Genomic DNA, 24,137 nt, shown 5'->3' on the forward strand with positions numbered 1-24,137 from the left:
ATCCTCTGCAAAGCCTGAATCGGCGCTCCTCTTTTCAGCGCGTCACTGGCTCCCCTCATCCTGGGTGTACTTCATTCCTGTGTCGAAGCCGCTCTCCTCTTCCGGGTGGAGAAAGATGGCCGCGCCCAGCGGTGTATAACAACACACAAGTGGTTTGACATAACAACATGTAAGTGACTCATTTATTCTGTTTTATAGGAGCTATTTTTTTATTTTATAGAGTGTCGTGTATGTTGCAAACTTAAAGAGAACCAGTCACAATTAGAATATGCAGGGAAATATGTCTTAAATTAGGTGTAAACCCAATTGCTAAAATCTCACATGAGCTTTATGTTATTTTTGTTTTAAAAGCCACTTTCAATCTGCAGGTTTCATAAAAGGAATAGTTGGAGATCCCTGCCATTAAGGGCCTGGTCCAGGCACTTCCTGTTATAGGGTGACAACCAGGGATGGGCTCGGGCGTGTTCGAGTTGCTAGGACGTCAACACTGCACTCCGCTAATCACAGGCAGTGAGACATTTCCCGATCTGGAAATGTCTCAGAGCCGGTTCACACTTATGCGGCTGCGGCGTTCGCATGTAATGTCGGAGCGCACTGCTCCTTCATTACATGCGATCGGCTGTGCGAGTTTAGCCATACACTTTGTATGGCTAAATTCGCACCGCACCCGCAGCAAACACGCACAGGACCCTTTTTTGCAGCCGCATCAGGATCGGATCGCACAGCGGTCCACACTTGTGCGATCCGATCCTGTGTGAACTGCAAGATCGCACTGCGATATGCGATCAAACTGGGGGTGTCGTTAAGATTACATTGACACCCCCAGCGTATCGCATATGGCAGTGTGAACTGCCGGGGGTGCGTTTGCGATGCGGGAACAGGCTGCAAATTCGCAGTCTTCCCGCATCGCATAAGTGTGAACCAGGGCTCAGTGCCGGTTCACATTCTTGCGGCTGCGGCGATCGCATGTAATACCGGATCGCGCTGCTCCTTCATTACATGCGATCGGCTGTGTGGTGCGAGTTCAACCATACACTTTGTATGGCTAAATTCGCACTGCACCCTCAGCAAACACGCACAGGACCCTTTTTTTCAGCTGCATCAGGATCGGATCGCACAGTGGTTCACACTTGTGCAATCCGATCCTGTGTGAACTGTAAGATCGCACTGCGATATGCGATCAAACTGGGGGTGTCCTTAACATTTCATTGACACCCCCAGCGTATCGCATATGGCAGTGTGAACTGCCAGGGTTGCATTTGCGATGCGGGAACAGGCTGTGAATTCACAGCCTTCCCTCATCGCATAAGTGTAACCCGGACCTCACTGCCTGTGATTAGCGGATTGCAGTGTCGACTTCCTGGCAGGATCGAGCATGTAACAACTCGAACACGCCCGAGCTCATATCTGCTCAGGGGTGTTCGGATCATACCCGTCAGGAAGCCGTTGTTCTATCAGAATACTGCCACCTATCAGATTCTGCAACCAGAAGTGACGTTCGGACGAGAACAACTTACTGCGCATGCGTTTCGACATGGCTGCTATGCGTTCCAATAGGTTTCCTAATGTGACAGAACATGAGGTAGCAGCGGACATCTTCTTACACCCACGCAAGTCTTGAATTTTACATTTATTTTAGCAGTAAACTCACCTTATATACTGAAATAGACTATTTCACTGCGACCGAGTGAAAGACTCTATTTCACTATATAATCAGTTTGTCGCTGAGCAGTGCGGGCTGTACCAAGATGGCCGCCGCCACCTTCTATCTGAAGGTTTCTCGCTATATTTACTAATTACAATAATAACAGAACTGTTATTTATTATATAAGGTCAGTTTACTGCTACAATAAATGTAAAATTCAAGATTTCTGTGGGTGTCCACCGCTGCTTCGTGTTCTGTCACATTAGGAAACCCATTGGAACGCATGGCGGCCATGTTGGAACACATGCACAGTAAGTTGTTCTCATCTGAACGTCACTTCTGGTTGCAGAATCTGATAGAACACCGTCACTGCATGCGGCTAATCATATGCAGTGAGGAATTTCCCAGCCCGCAGCTGCACATACACACGCTGCATATGATTGGCGGTGTGCAGTGACAGATTCCTGGCGGGTGCGATCCGAACACGCCTGAGCCCATCATTAGTGGGAACGAGCTGAGGTGTGTTTGGATTCAATCCCAACTCAAGTGAGTGAGCCGGCCAGAAAGCCGTCATCTGTACTGGGCCAATTATTTGTGGCCGGGACATTCCCCTCCCTGCAGCTGATGCAAACAAGGGGTATGTATACCTGCGGCTGTGGGTGGGGAATGCCGCAGCTGCAGATGATTGGTCAAGTACAGATGACAGCTTCCTGGCCAGCTCACACACTTGATTTGGGATTGAATCTGAACACACCTGAGCTCCATCGTTAGTGACAACTAGTGATGGGCTCTGGCATGTTCAGGATTGTAGTCCCAACCCACCTGAGCAATCCCGCCAGGAAGCTGTCACTGCCCACCTCCAATCATAGGCAGTGAGGCATTTCCCGGCCAGCAGCTGCACTGCCCAGTACAGTCCCAATGCAAGACAAAGCAAAAAAACATGATCCCTATTAGGCTAGCTCACAGCACTGTGTGTTGAAAAAGGTACGGCATGCAGTAATTTTTTCAGCACAGCATTGTGCAGCGTAATTCACTGCATTTCACCAGCCAATAAGACTTAAAGATATTTCACTTTGTGACATTTCAAAGACGTTTACACAAAAAAGGCGGTGGGATCAGCACATCAGCACTTGGTAGTAGCTGGTGTGTTCAGCATGGCTGCTGGTGTTAATGAGCCCTTTCTTACTCTATTTTAATAAAGCAGCACAGCTCTGATTTACTGCCATGTTACGGAGGCATACTCCTAATCTTCTATGTCTGTGTTTTTTTTTTTTTTCTAGTTTCGGAATGGACTTCCTGTTGCTTTTCATTGTCTATGTATCTGTTCTTGTTCTCTGTGTTTCTGTTTATTGCTGCTTGTCAGGAAGATCCAGGAGCAGACTGGACAGCGTGTTCTACAGAGCTGAAGAGGTGAGACTCTTTATTTCCATAACAACCTAAGAGTAGTGTTAAACAGGTATTTTGAACACAAGGCCCTCACTTCTCCATACTGCTTTAAATTAAGGAAAAGGGAGAAAAAGAATAGCCCTTGCATCTACAATTTATTTTGAAGGTGCAGTCCTTGCACTGTGTTGGCCAATACAACCACTGCGGGTATTTTTAATAACCACAATAGATGGTGCTGTGCATAAAAACAGGTGAAAGGTCTATGCACATAGGTGCCCTGAGTACATGCAATATAATTTATGGCGTATTTACCCTGCTGGAAGCACAGATGCTACATACAGCCCCCCCATAGACCTGAATGGTTGGTTCTGTGTGGATGAACTTGGGTATAAGCTGATGCAGATGTAAGCACTTGTTTAGCGTATGGGTGTACAGTAAACCCCCGCTCCATCGCGGTTCAGTTTTTGCGGTTCCGGTATATTGCGGTTTTTTTTGTAATGTTATTTTACTATATAAATCATTAAAAATGAAATATTTTTGTGTTTTCCATAGCTCTTGCTATGTCTCTCAGTATCTTTTATGTGTTTAAAGCGGAGTTCCGGGCACAGATGTGATTTTTCAATAAGCATACCCCCGGGACAGTCAGGGCTAGCACATTCCACAATGGCTAGCCTCTGATCTGTCCCGGTTCGCACTTACCTTTTAGAAGAAATACTTACTTATGAAATTTCTTCCACAGCGTTTCCATCTCTCTTGTGGGCAGCTGAAGCCGGCGCGGTCCTCTTCTGCGTCTTCTTCCGCGTCTTCTTCTCCCAGAATGCGCCGCACCAGCCCCTCTCGTCACTTCCGGTGCGGCGTCGCCCGGAAATGACGTGCGGGGCCGGTGCCCGCGCATTGATTCCTGGGAGCGATGACGTTCAGCTCCCAGGAATCATCGCGAGGCAGGAAGTGACGGGGAGAGCCGCGGCTCCGAGGGAGGAAGTACCCTGAGGTGAGTATTTACGATCTACAATTACAAGGTGAGTTTTAAAAAAAAAAAAAAACCTAACTATCCAATTCCTTTTCAGGTTATCCAGAACTAGCGGACGGGCACAAAAAAAAAACATTGATTTTGTGCCCGGAACTCCGCTTTAAATGAGCTTCTATTGTTTTAAAAGTGTGTTTAAAGACCTTAAAATGCCTTTACACGTACAGTGACAGTAAAAAAACATGCCTACAATGCATTTTAATAGGGTTTTTCTATTTCGCAGATTTTCACTTTTCGCGGCTGGGTCCGGAACATAACCCCCGCAATGGAGGGGGGTTTACTGTATTACATGAATAGAAAATTTGTATGCCCATACGCTATATACAAGTGCTTATGTGAGTTCCGGCGTATACTCAAGTACAGATACACAAGGCTGTACACCACTATAGATGGCTGTACCCAGCACCTGAGCTCCCTGTTTGGGGAAATGCGCTGGAATTTACATTGCATGGGCTCAGGGCACCTGTGTGAAAGAGCCTGATAAGAGAATATGTCACCAGCACTTCAATAATGTCCATTTCACTTTTTGTGGAAACAATGTCACATGAGCCGCAATAGCCAATGTTTCTGGGTTTCGCAGGGTCCCTTTCTCAAGGCAACCCAGTCACCATGGGATCCTGTGAGACCCCGAAATGTTGGCTATTATGACCTATATGACACTGTTTCGCCAATAATTGAAAGAAATGGATATTCTTGGAGTGCTGATGACTTCTTATATTTTAATCCTTGCTGCTGACATTTGATTAAATAGACAAACACAGCAGTGTCACTGTGCATAGCAGTGTTACCAGAAATATACAGGGGCTGGCAAAGCTGACTTGACAATGCTAGTTGCCGGCTATTCTAAACAACTGTCTTCAAAGTTACTGACCCAGAACAAGTTTTAGGAAGTTCAAGAGGGAGACCTAAACCTTTTATTTGCTTGTTCTGGGTTTGTGATGCTAATAATGTCGTAGGGTTAATGACAGCCCACCAACTAACATTTTCAGGCCAGCAATGACGGTCTTCTTGTGTATCTCATAACGGTTTTCTTTTAAATAAATGTTTAAAGCTGAACTCTGGGTGCGTGCAGATACTGTGTATTCATTATTATCCACAAAGCATATAAACCCACTTTGTGTGCACCAAATTCTGTTGCACAACCCAGGAATTATCTTATAAAAGAAGCAGTGATATCAGTGATGATAAACAGGGAAGCGGTGATATTACCCATGTAGAGCATTTCTGTGGTTGGGACTTTAACTACGGGTGGGGGTGGATACAGGACCAGTCACTCTGCACAAGAGAGAGCAGCAGTGACCGGCCTTTATTAAGGAAGCTCCTCCATAGAGACAATGTTGTGGGTGGTCCTTTGACAACATCCTGCATAGTGCGGGGCTATTAACCCGGCATTGCATGTGAGAAGGTGAGCTTGTGACCATGGCATTAGGCACCTAAGGGAGGGCTTTGCAGGGGACTGGTTGCATGGATTGAGGGACCCAGTCAAAGCCAAGACTAATGCCTCGTACACACGCAACGATTATCGGCCGACTTTTGTCCAGAGTTGTGTTTTGTTGGTTGGAATGTGCCTAGACTGCACACGAATTTCTCGGCCAACAAAAATCTACTTCAGAAGTGATGTCCTGTTCTGGTTTACTTTCCGTGTGTTTTTTCTTCTCTGAGCATGCCCAGTCTTGCTCATCAGATTTTGTCTGCCGAAACCTGTACTGACTGACAGAAAATCGGCCGTTGTGTTGACGGTCAACAAAAATTTTATAGCCTGCACACCAGATTTTATTCGGCCGAAAAGTCTGAGTCGGTTGTCGAAAGCATCATACTAACAAGCCGAGAATCGGCCGATCGGACGACGGCCGAAAATTCCCGGCCAATAATCGATGCGTGTGTACGAGGCATAAGGTAGGTACTACACCTTTTCCTTACACCTCTAAAGTAAACAAGCATTTAACCCTTGAAATGGGGGGGTTGGGAGGGGGGAGATGGTGGTTACTAAAAGGGTACATTTTCAGAGTTCATCTCTGACCCACATTAGTTCTTTTCATATATCCAGGGATACCAAGTAGCTTTGTGAATATGACATCTGCCTTGTTGTTTCTGTGTTTTTGTTTCCTGTCATCAATGGCTCAGGCCGGTATTAGTCTTCCACGTTTAGCATTCAGCATGTCTGCCCACTGTGCTATAACTGCAGACACACTACAGGAAAGCATCTGCTACACATACTTGCTTAATTTAATATCACTCAAGTGCCCAATTCCTCTAAGTGCACTTTTTGCTTTCTACAGTTTTCTGCCTGGAATCACATTTTTATGGGCTAAGCAGGGTTTGGTTGATGCCGCTAAAGCACCTCTTGATCCATACCTGTCTCCCACTGCCCACTCCGCCAATCTTCATTCTTTGAAGAGCTAAGCTGGCTAAAGAATCTTCAGCGTCCGACATACTTCCTGGAGTGTCAGATGCCTAGTCTCCCGCTACAGGCTATGGCATTGATGTAGAGGTCAGTGGATGAAACCATAGCACACAGCAAAGGTTCTCACTGAAGATGCTTCTCCAGTTAAGCATTTTAAGAGGGCAAATATTGGCAGTGAGGACAGCAAGACAGACAAGTATTAACACTCTCTTATAAAGCAAGTCCCCTTTTTTTTTTTTCATTTTAAATATTTAATGTGGAGATAAGATGATCCTTTTGGATCTTTGTGAATACCATGTTAACCCAACACCCATAAAGTGAAGATGTGCATGTCAAATTAACATGAAGTCCATCGCTCTCTGATCCTTCAGTTCTGAACAACCACATCCTCCTTGTGTACCCATTTTGTGAGCAACACCAAGCTGGGAACAGATATCCATTTCCATATGTAAAGCTGAACCTCTTTATATTTGCAGGCACTTTCCTATGTGTTACCAACATGGCTGCACAGTCGCCTTACCAGCTGCTTCTATACAAGGTATGATATGTAAAATGAGATTGTGTTGCACATTTACCGGGATTGTCACTTTTCCCCTCCTACTTTTCATACTTTTTTACATTTTACGTTCAAACAACCACTGAAAATTTGTACGTGGAGTTGAACATGTTAAAGTGGAACTGAAAGCAAAACTTTTTTCAGTTTTGATTAAAATGTCTGTCAAGTGTTAAAAGCCATTTGTTCCCCTGCTGGGGAATTTATTCCTCATTTCCTGTCACAGAGATACTTGTCACCAGGACAGGAGGTGAGGAGAAATCTCTCTTGTGGTAACACAGGCTAGAACAGTGTTTCTCAACCTTTTTTCAGTCAAGGCACCCTTTAAGATTATAGACAATATCAAGGCACCCTTTAAAATGATGGACAATCTCGAGGCATCCCATTGTAAAATGTAAAAAACTGTTCATATAGATTTACATAATGCAGCAACATCCACACATAGGACACCCAAAGTTAGAGGTGATTTATTCTTCCAAAGCAAATACACTTTTGAACACTGGTACTGACTAGTATTCCAATGTTTCTCCTCTCCCTCAATTTCTTTCCATCAGTCAGCTATTGTCACCCCAGTGCTGAGGGAGAGGGGCACAGGAGGGTCACACAAGGGTGCTGTGGAGGCAACAGACATCTTTTTTATTAACTGATGACGTCATTGGTTGTAAGGATACCAGTGTCTAGAAAATCATATTGGTGCATAATGCAAACCCTTGGCTTTGTATAACTAAAAGGCAGGCTTCGTTCACCTGCTGGCTTGTATACAATTTTTGATCAATTTTTAGGCATTTTGCCAAGGCACCCCTGAAGAAACCTCAAGGCACCCTGGTTGAAAAAGGCTGGACTAGAATTAAAAAAAAAAACAAAAACATTTTAACAATAAAAGGGTCTATCAACAGTTAACAGCCAACACATTTTGGGCTTAAACACAAATCCCCTTTATTGGGGCATAGATTCATTGTGTGAGAGCAATCAGGACAGTTGCTTAATCTTGCTCATTAGAGTTGTCTGCCAGAAGTTTTAACTCCTTTCCACATCTTGCCTGGTGGTAGCATTTAACAAGCATATAACTAGTGAAGTCTCAAAAAATTCTAACTACTGTCCTGCATGCTTGTTTTAGGGGAGCTCATTAGATGGCTGTGTCAGAATTGGAATGCAGTGTTCATTTTGTCATCTAAAATATTTTCGTTGACTAAATTAACACTATTTTAGTCGAATAAAATAGGACTAAAACTAAAATGGCATTTTATTTAAAGGACTATGACTTAAACTAAATTGAAAATTGACATAAAAATGAACACTACTCTGCTGGCCATTTCTAAATTGGCAACACAATTCCATCCAGAGCCTGTAATAATGGCACAATAAAGTTTAAACATGTATTGCACCACAGCATAAGTAAGGAGCATCTACTAAGCTGCTAAAAGAGAAAAATTAGGAAAAAGGCTTTTTTATATTTTTTCTTAATATTTTATGTTGATAATATATTCAGATAATATGTGCAATGACATTACAGCCAATGGAGTTTACAGTTTTTTGTGTTTTTGTATTTTAATGTTTGTCAAAAAGCAATATTTTTGTTTGTTTATGAAACTTGGTTTTATTTATAAAGATGTTTATATATCACAATGGCTAAGGCTCGGTTCACACTGGGGCGGCACAACTCTGTACTACTTCGGGGGCGACTTGTGCATTCCCATGCACCACGACTTCGGAGCGACTTGCATGGACTTCACATAATCGAAGTCTTTGCAAGTCGCTCCGAGGTCGCCCCGAAGTAGTACAGGACCCTTTTTGTAAGTCGGAGCGACTTGTGTCGCTCCTATTAGAATGGGTCCTGTAGCAGTCAATAGACCGCGAGGGAGCGCGACTTGTCAGGCTGACAAGTCGCGCTGGTGTGAATGGAGCCTAAATCTGTGTCTGTAGTGCGTGTTTAAACCTTAATATCATAAATACTAACATATTATTTAGAGTTTTATTCCAGGAGTATATAATTTGTTTGGAAATTCTATAGAAATGCTTAAATAGTGCATTACGATTAATCTAAACCTTCTCGATTTGTAGTTGACTAACATGTATGAGATTTTAGTCGACTAAAATATGACTAAAACAAAAATGGCTTTTTAGTCAAAAGACTATAACTAAAACTGAATCTAAATTTGCTGCCACGGCTGTTGGGATGACAGTCCTGGAATCTGCACCAAAAAAAAAAAACAGCAGTGGCAGCTCATGTATTTTATGTTCGCAGGTTCCCTTCTATATCTCCACATAGAGTTGTTTTTATTATTAGACTTGTATTACTTTGCCTTTATAGAAGTTCAGCTTTTGTGGTTCTGCACTTGGTTCTGGACGCAGCAGTGTTTGCGGAATATACCTGGGAGGTGCTGGACTATAGCCTGGAGATGGAACTACATTGGATGTTTGTCTTCCTGCCTTATGCTTTAATCACTGTGAATCTTTATTTCTTTTACAAATGCTGCAAATCTGATCCAGGTAAGAAAGCACACTTATGTTTTACTTTTTAGGTAAAACAGGGAGAATATTTTATATAAAGTGTAAACCACCTTCTACATTATTCACAGTTTGTGTATATCTGACCATCACATCTCTGTGAGCTTGTTGGACATCCCATGGGCGTTAATATGGAGTTTCAACAAGATTGGAGGTGTTTCTGTTGGATTCTTTGCCCATTCAGTCATTCAGGACATTTGTGAGGTTGGGTACTGATGTTGGGAGGACCTGTCTCGCAGTGAGTATTCCAATTCATCCCAAAGGTGTTCAGTAGAGTTGGGATCAGTACTGTATGCAAGACACTCGAGTTCTCCCACACCAACCTCACCATCCCATGACTTTATGGAGCTGGCATTGGGCACAGGGACTGAAACAGAAATGGACATTCCCCAAGCTGTTCCCACAATGTGGAAGCACACAATTACCTACATTTTCTTTGAATACTGTAGCATTAACAATACCCGTCACTGGAAACGCCCAAACTCAATTAATTTAAGGGGTGTCCACATACTTTTGGCCATATAGTATAGTTCCTTGGCTGTCTTGACTGGACTTTGCAGCTAATGAAACTGGATAGATGTTAGAAGTCTGATCTGAATTCTTGTCATTGGTCATTGACTCAGAAAGAACTGTAGTTTTAGATTAGCATAACAGCCAGGAAAGAAGTATTTTCAAAAAGAGATAGAGCAATGGTATCAAATATACAGTACAGACCAAAAGTTTGGACACACCTTCTCATTCAAAGAGTTTTCTTTATTTTCATGACTATGAAAATTGTAGAGTCACACTTCAAGAGGTAGTCACCTGAAATGGTTTTCACTTCACAGGTGTGCCCTGTCAGGTTTAATAAGTGTAATTTCTTGCCTTATAAATGGGGTTGGGACCATCAGTTGTGTTGTGCAGAAGTCAGGTGGATACACAGCTGATAGTCCTACTGAATAGACTGTTAGAATTTGTATTATGGCAAGAAAAAAGCAGCTAAGTACAGGAAAACGAGTGGCCATCATTACTTTAAGAAATGAAGGTCAGTCAGTCCGAAAAATTGGGAAAACTTTGAAAGTGTCCCCAAGTGCAGTCACAAAAACCATCAAGCGCTACAAAGAAACTGGCTCACATGCGGACCGCCCCAGGAAAGGAAGACCAAGAGTCACCTCTGCTGCGGAGGATAAGTTCATCCGAGTCACCAGCCTCAGAAATCGCAGGTTAACAGCAGCTCAGATTAGAGACCAGGTCAATGGCACATGGAGTTCTAGCAGCAGACACATCTCTAGAGGAGACTGTGTGAATCAGGCCTTCATGGTAGGATATCTGCTAGGAAACCACTGCTAAAGAAAGGCAACAAGAACACAAGGAATGGACAGTAGACCAGTGGAAATCTATGCTTTGGTCTGATGAGTCCAAATTTGAGATCTTTGGTTCCAACCACCGTGTCTTTGTGCGACGCAGAAAAGGTGAACGGATGGACTCTACATGCCTGGTTCCCACCTTGAAGCATGGAGGAGGAGGTGTGATGGTGTGGGGGTGCTTTGCTGGTGACACTGTTGGGGATTTATTCAAAATTGAAGGCATACTGAACCAGCATGGCTACCACAGCATCTTGCAGCGGCATGCTATTCCATCCGGTTTGCGTTTAGTTGGACCATCATTTATTTTTCAACAGGACAATGACCCCAAACACACCTCCAGGCTGTGAAAGGGCTATTTGACCAAGGAGGAGAGTGATGGGGTGCTGCGCCAGATGACCTGGCCTCCACAGTCACCGGACCTGAACCCAATCTAGATGGTTTGGGGTGAGCTGGACCGCAGGCAAAAAGGCAAGGCAAAAGGACCAACAAGTGCTAAGCATCTCTGGGAATTCCTTCAAGACTGTTGGAAGACCATTTCAGGTGACTACCTCTTGAAGTGTGACCCTACAATTTTCATAGTCATGAAAATAAAGAAAACTCTTTGAATGAGAAGGTGTGTCCAAACTTTTGGTCTGTACTGTATATATTCTCAGCAGAGTTTTCCTAAAAGACTGCTGGTTCCATGTTAGGAACTAGTAGGCAGGTGACACAAAAAGCGGGAAACAGTGAAGTCCTCCTAGGGCCTAGCCCTACGCTATTCAACTACAGGATTGGTGGGGCAAAATATTGCATCTATTAGCATTACTCTTGGCTTTTACACGTTGGGTTGAAATTTCCGAGAAGTGGACAAATTAGAGAAGAAATGCATTTTAGGTAATGTGCAATTATATTAATTATTGTTTCCAGTCTATGGTGGTTATTAATCATGTAATGTGGACAGAACACAATTAAAGAATTCTGCTCTAAAGGAAACAGGATAATGTCTTAAAGTGAAGAGCTGCTGAAAACAGACATCAATCTCTTGGTGAAATGGGTTTTATGTGAAAATGAGCACTGTAGATGTCCAGAATTTATTCTACAATATAACCTATTGTCCATTTTAATGTCATCTTTTAATGGGGAGAAGCCAATATGCAAGCGAGGACCTCATATCCTGAACAAATTGGTGTTTTGCACCCACCCTTTCCACTGAATCAAACTGACCAACAACATGGCTACTAAACAAATACAGACGGTTTCTACTGAATTATGAATACTCTGCTTTTTATTCCTGATTTAGACTTGCTAAGGAGGAAGAGTGACCACCTGTATCTGAATTCATTATTAAAATTTGTGTATGTAAATGGTTTTACCTGCCAAAGGAGCAGTTCTGTTCAGCCAGTCCCACATACCATTTCACCTGCTGCATAGGCAGGTGGATGACACCAATTTCTTTATTCCACCTAAGAAATACAGCAATGACCCCTCCCTGCTCCAGCCTGCTGATTGGACAGTGAGGGAGCCACAGCCCTTTGATATGTCTTTCTCTGTGCTCTTCCTCCTGTAAGCTTGTTTATAGTGTTAGACCGACGACTGTATATGCAGCAAAGCCTGACAGAAGTGGCCTTCCCTTTCTCTGAGTTCTTAGTGCAGAAGATTACATGAAGCTTATATATATATAATATATATAAAGTGTGTGTGTGTGTGTGTATGTGTATATATATATATATATATATATATAATGTGTGTGTATGTGTGTGTGTGTATATATATATAATGTGTGTGTGTGTGTGTGTGTGTGTGTGTATATATATATATAATGTGTGTGTGTGTGTATATATATATATATATAGTATACTTTTTCATGCTATAGTTAAACCACATATGAAATATGAATATTATGTTTTCTATTTGTAAAACTATATAAGTGAAAGAAATGTTGATTGTGTGTAATTGTTTCAAAATTCTGTTTTAGAGCTGTAAATGGCTTGATCAATAAGAAAGTGTAAGTAGCTGAGACCAGTACTCATAACAATCAATCCATCTAGTACTGGTTTGATTTCACTGAAAGTGTATTTATATGCAAAACTTGGATAGAGTAAGGGAAGGGTTATAACCTTCGCTTTTTTTTTTTTTGCTGTCTGTGCATCATAAGGGAAATTTCTCTTCACTTCCTGTCCCAGAGATTCAACAGGAAGTTAGTGGAAATCTCTCAAAAGCAAGGAGGATTATCCGCTTAGATAGTTGTCCCCAAAACAGGGGTCACCTATTGGGAGATTTCCCCTCACATCTTATTCTGGGACAACTATAACATTTTGGGATTCCCCACGTTTCCTTCTCAGTGACAGTGGTCACTAGTAAAATTTCTAAAGTAGTGAATCTCTCCAATGGGGGCACTGATACACTATATTACCAAAAGTATTGGGACGCCTGCCTTTACACGCGCATGAACTTTAATGGCATTGCAGTCTTAGTCCATAGGGTTCAATATTGAGTTGGCCCACCCTTTGCAGCTATAACAGCTTCAACTCTTCTGGGAAGGCTGTCCACAAGGTTTAGGAGTGTGTCTATGGGAATGTTTGACCATTCTTCCAGAAGTGCATTTGGGAGGTCAGGCACTGATGTTGAATGAGAAGGCCAGGCTCACAGTCTCTGCTCTAATTAATCCCAAAGGTGTTCTGTTGGGTTGAGGTCAGGACTCTGTGCAGGCCAGTCAAGTTCCTTCACCCCAAAATCACTCATCCAGGTCTTTATGGACCTTGCTTTGAGCCCAGGTGTGCAGTCATGTTGGAACAGGAAGGGGCCGTCCCCAAGCTCTTCCCACATAGTTGGGAGTATGAAATTATCCACAATGGCTTTGTATGCTGATGCCTTAAGAGTTCCCTTCACTGGAACTAAGGGGCCAAGCCCAACCCCTGAAAAACAACCCCACACCATAATCCCCCTTCCACCAAATGATTTGGACCAGTGCACAAAGCAAAGTCCATAAAGACATGGTTGAGTGAGTTTGGGGTGGAGGAAGTTGACTGGCCTGCACAGAGTCCTGACCTCAACCTGATAGAACACCTTTGGGATGAATTGGAGCAGGGACTGTGAGTCAGGCATTCTCGTCCAACATCAGTGCCTGACCTTACAAATGCGCTTCTAGAAGAATGGTCAAATATTCCCATAGACACTCCTAAATCTTGTGGACAGCCTTCCGAGAAGAGTTGAAGCTGTTTTGGCTGCAAAGGGTGGGCCAACTCAATATTGAACCCTACAGACTAAAGCCCCGTACACCCGTACACGAGTCGAAATTCGGCCGGGAATTTTCGTCCGACGACCGATCAGCCGATTTTCCGCTTGTTAGTATGATGCTTCCGACAACCGACTCCGACTTTTCGGCTGAAAAAATTCTGGTGTGCAGGCTATAAAATTTTTGTCCTCCGTCAAAACACGGCCGATTTTCGTGCATTCAGTACAGATTTCGACAGGGAAAAATTTAATGAGCAAGACTGGGCATGCTCAGAGAAGAAAGAACACAAAGAAAGCAAACCAACCCATGACATCACTTCTGAAGTAGAATTTTGTCGTGCGAGAAAATTTGTGTGCAGTCTAGGCACATTCCAACCAACAAAACGCAACTCTGGACAAAAGACGGACGATCGGTCGGCGGAAATTCGTTGCGTGTGTACGGGGCTTAAGACTGGGATGCCATTAAAGTTCATGTGCGTGTAAAGGCAGGCGTCCCAATACTTTTGGTAATATAGTGTATCTATAAAAACTTGACAAATCGTCTAACCCTTCCTTACTCCATCCAGAACCAAAAAATCTATATCTATATTTTACCTAGAGATACTTGAGTGAATTTTCATTGCTTGCTGTGAGTTGCTGCACTGCAGTACCGGCTCCTACCAGACTCCAGTACTGCAAGCAACGTTTAGATCTGCAGCAAGGTCATTTAAGAACACAGCAATAGGTTAATTAATTAATTTCCCTTTTCTGTATTTTAGGGACAGTGACAAAAAGCAAGGAGGCGTTTTGCACTGAGATGTACCAGTATGACAACGTCATGTTCCATGAAGGGAGAAAATGTCAGACGTGTCTCCTGATGAAGCCAGCCAGATCAAAACACTGCGGTGAGAACCTTTTATCTGGAGAACAAGAATTTGAAGAAAAAAATTGCAGACAAGGTGATAGCAGTCAGTCACTTATGTCAGCCAGAGACCAGAAACACTGATCTCTATACTACAAAAGTACCAATAGACATCAAAAGGGAGCCAGGACTTCAATAAGGCAGTTCCCATTGCTGAGCTGTTTTGCCATCCTCTTCCCTGTTTTACTACCTGTTAAATAGGTGACCCAGAATAAATATGTGCGTATTAGGTGTCCTGATAGTTCACTGCCTGCATGCTTGTTCCAGGATGGTGACACATCAGATTAAACCCTTTGTGACCACAATGTACCATTAAGGGTACTTTCACACTGCTCTGTAGGATATGCGTTTTTACCGCAATTTTGCTGTGTTTCGGATGCATTTGCTGTGCGTTTCTGGTGTGTTTTTGGGTGGCCCGAACCTGTGAAAAATGGACATGTGACTCCAAATTGCAAAATCTTGGTGCGTTTTTACTGCAATTTTAATTCATGTCAATGGGAAGCTGTGTTTTTGGTGCGGGTCTCAAAACCGCACCAAAGATGCAGGACTTTTCAAAATGCACTGCACTGGTAACACAGGTGTGAAAAGTCCCATACGGGAATTCATATTCATATTGGGAAGTCCCAAAGGGAAACCTTTTTCTTGTGTTTTTATTGCAAGGAAAAAACATGGGAAAAACATATCAGTGTGAAATGAGCCACATAATAATTTCACTTGCCATGTGAACGTTCATTTTTTATCAGGAAAAGTGTTTATTGAAACTTAGAGCATACAATTCCAGAACACTTGAACGATATAGTACACACACTCCTCATCCTAAAAAAAAAACAGGTTACTACAGACCGTGCTATGCATGAAAGCGGAGTTCCGGGCACAGAAACATTTTTTCAATGAACATACCCCCGGGACAGTCAGGGCTAGTACATTCCACAATGGCTAGCCTCTGATATGTCCCGGTTCGCACTTACCTGCAAGAAGAAATACTTACTTATAAAATTTCTTCTACAGCATTGCCATCTCTGTTGTGGGCAGCTGAAGCCTGCGCGATCCTCTTCTGCGTCCTCTTCCGCGTCTTCTTCTCCCAGAATGCGCCTTCACCGGCCCCTCTCGTCACTTCCGGTGCGGCGCCCAGAAGCTGTTTAGCAGGGAATGCGGCGTCGCCCCGGAAGTGACGAGAGGGGCCGGTGCCGTCGCATTGATTCCTGGGAGCGATGACGTTCAGCTCCCAGGAATCATCGCAAAGAGGAAGTGACGGCGCGGGCCGCGGCCACAGAGGGAGGAAGTGAAAAAAGGTGAGTATTTCTTTCTACAATTACAAGGTAAGTAAAAAAAATAAATAAATAATCCTAACTATCCAATTGCTTTTCAGGTGAAGCAAAGCAAGCGGATGGGCAGAAAATCGATTAGGTCCATTTTGTGCCCGGAACTCCGCTTTTAAGGCAGGGGTGTCAATCTCAATTTCATTGCGGGCCACATCACCATTATGGTCACCCTCAGAGGGCCAGTTCTATCTGTAGCCCACCACTATGAGAAATCAAGAACCCCCCCCTCCCTTACATCACAGTGCATCCCCTTTACTATGTGCTGCTGCTGGGAAGAAGCTGGAGGCAAAGCTGGGAAGCCGCAACTGCAGGGTCAGGAGGAGGGCTGGAGTCAGCTGCCGGAGTCTGCTGAATGCTGAGACCAGTGGAGGCGGAGAGGAGGGGGTGGTACGGCTGCACAGAGAGGTGCAGGATCTGTAGGAGATGTGTCCTCCTCTCTGCTGTCAACTGCTGATTTGGGGGGTCCTCTCTCCAGCTGCAGGGGGAAGCGGAGGATCTGGTGGAGGAGTTCTGTCCTCTCTGCTGCCGTCTGCTGAGACAAGGTGGGGGCAGAGATGAGGGAGATGAAGCAGCTGCAGGAGAGGTGCAAGGGCCACATGGAATGGCCTGGAGGGCCTGATTCGGCCCGCGGGCCTTGTGTTTGACACCTGTGCATTAAGGCATAAACATTTAACTATAATGCATTGTAAGGAGCTATAAAGGTAAGTGCACAGGTGAACATGCATATTAAAGTGATTGTAAAGTCTAGTTGTTTTTTTTTTTTTTTTTTAAATAACAAACATGTAATACTTACCTCCTCTTTGCAGTTGGTTTTGCACAGAGCAGCCCGGATCCTCCTCTTCTCAGGTCCCTCATTGCTGCTCCTGGCCCCTCCCTCCCATTGAGTGTCCCCACAGCAAGCAGCTTGCTTATGGGGGCACCCAAGCTGAGCTGCAGCTCCGTGTGTCCATTCAGACACAGAGCTGCCATTTGGCCCCACCCCTCTCTCTCCTAATTGGCTAACTGACTTTGATTAACAGCCACAGGAGCCAATGGCGCTGCGGCTTTGTCTCAGCCAATCTGGAGAGAGTACCGGACGGCCAAGGGACACGTGGACATCGCTGGGGAGCGAAGGGGTTCAGGTGAGTATTAGGGGGTGCTGGGGAGGCACTACACCCAGAAGGTTTTTTTTTTTTTTTGTTTTAATGTTACTGCATAGAATGACTTTACACCTCCTTTAAGGACTTCTCCAGCAACCCCGATATCATAATAAAGCCAGAGGTTAAGAGCTGAGAAATTGTAATTGAAGGCCGAATTGGTGGCGATATTATCTCTGAGGGTGTGGGCTTTTCCCAACGATATTGTATCTGTGATAGAAGTGGTCTCCACATCCAGTGCTGGAACAGGAAGAGCAAATTCTAGCCCGATGTTCACTTTCTAAACGGTGAAGAAAGCTGAAGATAGCAGATATACAAATAAAACTTATGTATGGAGATTTGTTTCATCTCTGTGTACCATCTGGTGCTGTTCACTTCACTGGGTATATGTGAGGGTTTACATCCACTTTACCTGCAGCAGAGAACTCAGAATGTGCAAATGTGAGCTGCTGCGATTTTGTTCAAGAAGCAATTAGAACTGCCAGACAGAATCTACTGATTCCCACCAGCATCCTCCACTGGCTGCATATGTGGGGCCATGTGAATGTGGTCTCAAGCATTCTGAAAGCAAAATACAGTCCCAAAAATATCAGGTATATAGAAAACCCTGGGATACTGAAGTTTTACAGATGTATTCACAAATAATTCCACATTTTATATGCAGTTCCTTACCGTTTTTTTTTTTTTTATTTATATTGGAATTTTATTTTAACAATTTCAACAATAACCTTCACAGTTATTTGTTACTTCTGTCTCATTGCTTGGTACGTGTAACAACAGTTAGAGCCGGTTCACACTGGGGCGACTTTTCAGGCGCCTGACAAGTCGCCGTGGGTTGCCTGCCATAGATTAGCACAGGACCCGTTCTAATAGGAGCGACACAAGTCGCTCCGACTTAGAAAAAGGTCCTGTACTACTTTGGGGCGACCTGGAGCGACCTGCATTGACTTCAATGATATGAAGTCCGTGCATGTCGCTCTGAGGTCGCGGTGCACAGCGTGCACCGCGACTTCACAGGTCGCCCCGGCAAGTCGGTTCGCCCCTATGTGAACCGGCTCTTAGGAAAATGCAGAAAATTACATGAGTACAAGGTGACAATTAAAGGAAAAAAAAAAATATATATATATATATATATATATATATATATATATATATATAAAACACAGCATACCCAATCCGCCTACCCCCAATGGGAACTATCTGTAAGGGGATTTGGTTACCGTGTACTAAGGTTTATTAGGGTTCCTTACTGTTTTTTTTTAAACCAAACCTGAATATGAATTAAAAAAAAAAAAAAAAAAAGAAACATGAAGCTGCCACTCCTTTATTCATATGCCTGCACCACATCAGCTCTGATTTCCTGTGGAGCCCCTTGGGAGTCCTGAAAGCCAGGATGCGCTGACATGCATTGCAAATAGAAGTCAGCTCCTGTGGTCACTGGCCCTGGCTTCCCAGCTTCCCTATTGAATAATAGGGCCAACCCCTGCAGAGCCACCAGCTAGGTATAGGAGGAGCAGTTGAGGCCCATATTGATATTTGCACATCGGAGTTCCCTGGTCCATGGTGCTCCACTGGAAATCAGGATTGACATGCAGATCCTTGGATTTGCTTGCTATTAAAGTAAGCGTCAGCTTCATATATTTATTATACCCACAGGTATACTTTATTGAAAACCATTCCCAACATTATGGTAATGAAATGCTCGGTATGGATTCCTCCATGTATTCTCAAGATTCTACTTTCAGTGACCCCTGCTGGTGAAGCTGTGATATTGCAAACCAATGATAAAACAGAAATTCTCTCTTAGGACCAACAAGTTGGAGTCAACTCAATAAAGTAATGTAGCCAACCACACTGTTTATATACAAGGAATGTCTGAGAACTTGCATTTCTCCACTTGACTATAAAAAGGAGTGCCGCTCGTCACTTCCACCGCGAGTACGAGCGTTTCAGTGCAACGCCGGTCCCAGCACGTCCTGTGAGCGAGGGAGGCGACAGGAGAGTACCATATCCACCGCCAGATAGGGAATCTGCAGAGACATGAGAAAGGGTGGCGGCAGCACCTGTAGGAGCACCGGGTAGACATTGAAGGGTTGGTGCCATAGAAGAGGAGCTTATAGTGTGGAAAATGGAGAGAAGCCAAAGTTTGGGCATCCTATGTAAAGAAATGTATTGTGGAAGTGTGAAATAGACCCCATAATGATTTATTAGTTCTAGCAAAAGATTACACCTAATTTCAAGAAACAATACTGAAGGATTTTAAAAAGCTGTGTATTTATTATCTCCCATTATTTAGGAATTAAAAGAGAAGTATAGGTTTTTGTTAGGTTTTTGTTTTGTTAGCTTCATCCCAATTCCTGTGAGCTGCTAATACATAAAAATCTTAAAAAAAAAAAAAGGAGTGCCAATCAATCAATCTAAAGCCAAAAATATTTTCTTGTATTACAGGAAAGTATTAACACCCCTATCAGGTTTGTATTGCTATAGCTGTGTCCCTAATGGGAAGATTCACGCTCTATCTGTACTGGTGACCATTTTTAACATGATGGGAAGTGATGATGAAACCCAACATTTTATAGTTTTTACTGTAACAGGAATATAGAGGGAAAACCTTCCAATACAGACAGACACAAGACCAGTAACGGCTACGGTATCTAAGGAGATTTTTCTTCACTTGCAGAGATTTCATTATACTTTTTGTTGTGTCTCCTATAAGGGAAATGAAGGAAAACTTCCTTAAAGGGGCACAGCAAAAATAAATAAATAATAAAAAAAACACTGATGGTGTTTTAACTATTTTCTTTGATATAAATAGTAAAAAAAAATGTCTTTAACCCCCTTTTCTATGATCTTTTTAGGTAAACTGCTTTATTAGCTGTTAATGCTGGCCATACACTATAAGAAAAATTGTCCGAAATTCAGTCATTTGGACAGTTCCTTAGTATCTCAGCCAGTTAATGGGCACGAATCGGTAATCGGTTGTGACGTTTTTGTGCCCGAAAAAACGAAGGATAAGTTTGGAAATCTTCTGCCGAATGAACGATATATTGAAAGTTTGATGTGTTTCTCATCCAAACTGTTTGCACTAGGTATAGGTAAAAAAAATTAACAAAAAACTGATTCATTTATGTCCATTGAACGATCGGCCATTACATGATGGCACGATTGTTTGCTATCACGGCCGAGTGTTCGTTTTCGAAAATTAGTTTGAACAATTTTTCGTATAGTGTATGGCCAGCATTACTCTAACTTTTTGTTTGATTGTTTTTTTTTTTTTTTTTTATTGCATTGCTGTGTACTTTGATGTGTAAGAAGCCATGACTATCGCATATGGTAATTTTCTTATAGGTGTATGCAACATCTGCGTGCAGCGATTTGATCATCACTGTGTGTGGGTAAACAACTGTATCGGAGCCCAGAATATAAGATACTTCTTCCTCTACCTCGTCAGTCTGTCCTTCACAGCTCTGTCACTGGCTGGAGTCGTGGCAGGATTCCTCCTGCAGGTGGTGCTGTTATCGCATATGATGAATGCAGCCTATAAGGACAGCGAAGGCCATGAAGAGTTGGTTGGCATCCTTTTCATCATTCAGGTAAGTTGAATGAGTTTTAAAGGGGAAGTAAACCCTCCTCTGCAAGTTGTACCTATAGGTAAGCATATGATAAGGCTTACCTATAGGTACTGTAAATATCTCCTAAACATGTACCGTTTAGGAGATATTTACCTTAAATGCAGCCATTGACGTCACTGGCGCATGCGCTCTGAAGGAAAGGCCGCTGGTGCCGTTCCTTCAGAGCCCCGTGCCATGACCGTCACTCCCGCGCGCATGCGCGGGAGTGACGTCACCGTGGCTCCGGCCAATCAGATGGCCGGATGCCGCGATCCCGGAAGACGGGCGACTGGACATGTCGCCCGTCATACAGGTAAGCGGGCGGCACGGCGGGGGCTCGTTCTAAGGTAAGTATTTCATAATGAGCTAGTATGCGTTGCATACTAGCTCATTATGTGTTTCTCTTTCAGGTTGCAAAAAACGCTGTTTTTTTTTATTTTCCTTGCACGTGATTGGACAATCTTTGCAAAATGAAGGTTCGCCTCATTTACTAAGCTCTGGAGCAACTGCAGTTTGCAGAGTCCAACTGCCCTTCCAAAGTGCAGTTTATTTAGCTTTAGTAAATCAACCCCATAATACCTCTTGTTAGTACTAAATATAATATTAACCAGTTAAACTATTATAAAAAAGAGCTATTTTTTTTTCATTTCACCGACTGGTCTATTAATTCAGCAACAAAACATTGTTTATTTGTGGGAGATTTTTCCTTACTTCCTGTCTGGTGACAGTAATTCAGGGAAAGCTTTCCAACAAGAGCAGTAAAAGAACCTGACAGTTTCTAGTCCCAACTTCCCCAAATCAAAATATTTTGACTGGGCAATGCATATTAATGGCTTTGCAGCCTTGTGATTTTTATACCATTTAAAGAGGTTGTAAACCCATAATTTTTTTTTTTTTGCTTGCACATGATTGGATTAGCAGAGCTGCCCCTCATTTACTAAGCTCTGGAGCAACTGCACTCTGTAGAGTTATTTTCCTTTAATAAATCAACCTCCATGTGTCACCCTAATATTATTGGCCTCACTACCTTTTGTAAGGCCATGCACTTGGAATGAGCATGCAGCTCGTAAAATTGTCGGGATTAGGATGATCGCCAAAGAGCCTGCACCTTTACAAACCAATGAGCAACGGCAGTGCAGATATTTATGTTCTCACAGGTACTCTTTAAAGCCCAATTCCTGATCTATTGCCAGGCACGCTTAAAAAACAAACACTTTTTGCTACTGTACTCGCCTTTTCCCCAGTACTGTCCCCTGCACTCTCACCACTTTGTGGTCCAGTGCTGCTCCTGTTCTGGTTTGAATGACACCAAAGTCACTCCACTTCCTGTGCGCTCTGGGTGTCAAGTACATGCACCCTGGGGTTACCCTATCATGCTGCTTGGACTTACAGGAGAATGCTGCCATGTAATTACATGAGTAACATTCTCTGCAATGTTCAGGGCCGTCTGCCAGTGGTGGACAGAAGTGGAGGAAGAAGAAGACCCTGTGTGTCATATGCAGGGCTGGCCCAAGACATTGTGCTGCCCGGGTCCAAGAATGAAATGCTGCCCCCCCCCCCAAAAAAAAATCACGCCCCAACAAATGGCCCCCATATCCATTATTTTGGGAAATATGTACACTTCTTCCATAACTCGCCACCGGACCGGTCCACCAAACACCCACTGTCTGTCCTCAGTCCTCCTGTCACTCCTGTGTCTGCAGTGCCCCCAGCCTGCCCTGTGTGAGATGGAATGCGCGGATGTCTGATGTCATTGTGCACACCACGATCATGTGAGGGATGTTTCCCGGAGGAGACGCTCCGCCTCTTCATAGTCATCAGTTTGCACTATGGGCGGCAGTATGAGATGGAGAATAGTCACCCGTAACGCCCCAAAAACTCATGACACACAAGACTGCTGGAAAAAAAAAAATCTTGGGAGTCAATTTGCTGCCCCTCTCCAAGTGTTGCCTAGGTCCAGTGGACCCATGGTAGGGCCAGCCCTGGTCATGTGTTTGGACAGAAGGCACATAAAGTGCTGGGAGATTGCTAGATTGGAATTTCAGTGAAGTGAGTTTGTGCACCCTGATCCTCCACGCATCAGAGTAGATTGCCTTTGTAAGATTTGCTGTTGTGTTTGTGTTTCCCCAGCACCTCTTTCTGACCTTCCCGCGGATTGTCTTCACTCTGGGATTCCTGCTCATCCTCATTCTGCTACTGGGCGGCTACACCTGCTTTGTGTGTTACCTCTGCATCACCAACCAGACCACCAACGAGTGGTGCAAGTCTCGAGGGCTCAGCTCCTCTTCAGCGTCTTCTAGGACTTACTCCAGAGGCATTATGGGTAACCTCAAAGAAGTTTTCCAGCCTTATACCAGTCCTAAAAAGAAGAGATGAGACTGTCCTGGGAGTGACAGTGGGGTTCAAAGGGCACCAGTCACACACGTTATGCAGGATGCTTGGTATGACCCAACATTCAGATGAGTGCCACAATGACTGTTCTAGTTCCTAGTGAATGACCTGGCCTTCACACGACATGGCTGCTACAGCTGGGGAAATGGGACATTGTACAGAGCGTAATAACCTTCCAAAGGTTTCTTTAAAGTTTAACTCCACTTTTGTTGAGAAAAAAAAACATTCCCCTCTGGGTGATCTCTGTACATTACAAGGATTGTAACATACTTTGTTGCAGATTCCTACCTTTTTTGTTATTCTGTGGAAGCTGCTGGGTCTGCATCCCTTTAGATGTGTTCCTATTGGGAGTATCTCACCAAAAAATGAAATTTTTGTTGCAGGGGATGCCAGAAATCTGACTTGTATCTTAGGCAGACTTCTGGGAAAATTGGTGAGCCAACCACACAAGCAGGAAATGATGTTTTTGGGGTGTGGTCAGTATACATTCTGTGCACAGATCACCTCCAGGTAGCCATATTGCTACCTGGAAAATTACTCTCAGAAAATTACAACAGCTGCAGATTGAAAAGGAAAGGTCATTTTTAATAAGATATAATTACAATATGATTTGTGTCGCAATTGTATACGCTATATTGTTTTTCTTTATTTGCTATTTTTTTCCCCCACGAAAGTGGAGTTACCTTTTAATGCT

At 43.5% G+C, this 24,137-nt stretch overlaps 1 protein-coding gene across 1 annotated transcript; it reads left to right on the top strand.

The window, feature by feature from the left end:
• The first annotated feature begins 64 nt into the window (after positions 1-64).
• On the top strand, positions 65-23,550 carry ZDHHC4 (zDHHC palmitoyltransferase 4). Its single transcript, XM_082261274.1, has 7 exons — positions 65-169; positions 2,926-3,055; positions 6,939-7,000; positions 9,327-9,505; positions 14,841-14,966; positions 20,790-21,034; positions 23,183-23,550. The coding sequence occupies exons 2-7, from the start codon at positions 2,933-2,935 to the stop codon at positions 23,426-23,428; spliced, it is 981 nt and encodes a 326-aa protein (XP_082117400.1). The 5' UTR covers positions 65-169; positions 2,926-2,932; the 3' UTR covers positions 23,429-23,550.
• Positions 23,551-24,137: the final 587 nt, after the last annotated feature.

Source organism: Pelophylax lessonae (genome assembly GCF_965119305.1).
Source record: "Pelophylax lessonae genome assembly, chromosome: 6".
NCBI classification, from domain to species: domain Eukaryota; kingdom Metazoa; phylum Chordata; class Amphibia; order Anura; family Ranidae; genus Pelophylax; species Pelophylax lessonae.